The 1,719-nt window shown below is 34.0% G+C and overlaps 1 protein-coding gene across 1 annotated transcript; it reads right to left on the reverse strand.

Moving 5' to 3' along the window:
• Positions 1-792: 792 nt before the first annotated feature.
• On the reverse strand, positions 793-1,719 carry LOC146557245 (olfactory receptor 2K2-like). Its single transcript, XM_085249712.1, has one exon. It carries the CDS (start codon positions 1,717-1,719, stop codon positions 793-795), a length of 927 nt encoding a protein of 308 aa, XP_085105838.1.

A 1,719-nucleotide genomic window follows, 5' to 3' on the forward strand; every position in this document is an offset into this window, starting at 1 on the left:
ACTAAAAGAGTTTGAGCAGTCTGAGAGTGCTGAGAGAGAGCTGTAGTTTCACATTTATTTTAACCATCAAAAGTACATTTAGTGGAGAAATATTAAAACCTTCAAACTGTTTAAACTATTGTCAAAATTTTCAGACAACTTGCAATCCATCAAACAATTTTCAAGTTAGTTGTATCATTTTTAGTGGTGATTTCAATATGAGAAAAAACAAAGTCTTCTAATGGTTCAATAAGTGTTAAATGTAAAAAAGATAAAAACTCAGAGAAGAAAGAAAACACTGAACTGAAATATGATCCTTCTCCTGTCGTACAGGAGTGTCCCTTCAAACCTGCAGGAACTCATTCAGAGCTGTGGATAAAACTGCTTCATTCTTCTGGCCGTGTATCACTTTTATAAGATGGTATAATATTAAAGTAGAATGACACTCTGATAGCTCTGCCACATTTAAAAATGTTTGTCTTTGTCATGTGCAGTCTCTACAGTAACTAGTCACTGAATATTTTAAACTGTAATGAGAAGAGAGGCTGTAAACTTTTATTTTGTGTGAATTTACAGCCCTTCTACACACAGATGCTATATAGTAATTAGGCAAGTGAACATCAAAAATACATGTGTTGAAATGGGAGCCACAAGAGATATGCAGATAAATATTAATTTATATCTGCTTAGACTATTACAAAAAAATTTCAGACAACACAAAATTGGAGTTTTCTTAGACCTTTTTCAAAGCACATGATCTTTAACTGTGCATGATTATAAGACTATGAGTTTCCTTACTAAATAACACAAAAATCACTTAGTTTTTAAAATAACAATAAAAACTTTTTTCTGAATTTTGGTCAGTTTGAAACCGTACATGAGAGGATTCATGACAGGAGGAATGACAAGAAACTCTATTGCTATAAAGTTTTGAAGGACTTGAGGTAAAAACTTTGAACCAAATCGCGCACTCGTGGAATCGAGAAGCATTATTAAAACAAAAGTGTGTAATGATACGAGATGTGGGACACATGTTTGCATGAACTTTGCTCTGTTTTCTATAGACTTTACACATGTTTGAATGATATACATATAGGACCAAACTATAAAAACACCATGAAGTGCATAAATAATTATTGTAATATTTGCAAATATGCCATTAACTATAGTTTGTGCTGGAAAACAAGCGAGTTGAACAATACTCGAGTTCACACAGAAGAGTTTGGAAATATACGGGCTGCATAACTTCAATCTAAATGTTAGAAAGGTATTCACAGCCATAATGCAGAAAGTTGTTGACCACAAAAGACATGCAAACCTAATGACTCTTTGCTTTGACATGATAGAGTGGTACTTCAGTGGCTGACATATGGCCACATATCTGTCATATGCCATGAGTGCAAGAATCGACAGTTCACTACAGGCAGAAGAATAAATCACCTGAGTCTGAATAAGGCAACCGTAATATGAGATGAGATGAACATCAGAGAGGAGATCCCAGAGAAATTTAGGAAAGAAACCTGCTGTTCCATAAAGTGCATTCATGCAAAAGACACAGAGTAGAATATACATTGATTCATGGAGGTTGCTGTCCAAGATGATGATCACAATGAGAGAAACATTGACGAGGCAAATGATGCAGTAACACAACAAACTGAGGAAAAAGAGAACAAACCTGTGACTGATTGTTTCATTGAAACCTGAAAGAAAAAACATTGTTATTACAGAAACATTATTCAT

The sequence above is a fragment of the Mchenga conophoros genome, linkage group LG16 (assembly GCF_057382185.1).
Source record: "Mchenga conophoros isolate Kocher_MC1m ecotype Shallow Benthic linkage group LG16, M_conophoros_male_GT1.1, whole genome shotgun sequence".
Classification (NCBI taxonomy): Eukaryota; Metazoa; Chordata; class Actinopteri; order Cichliformes; family Cichlidae; genus Mchenga; species Mchenga conophoros.

Coding starts and splice junctions, on each gene's coding strand:
- LOC146557245 (XM_085249712.1), bottom strand. CDS start 1,719: ATGAATAATGTTTCTGTAATAACAATGTTTTTTCTTTCAGGTTTCAAT.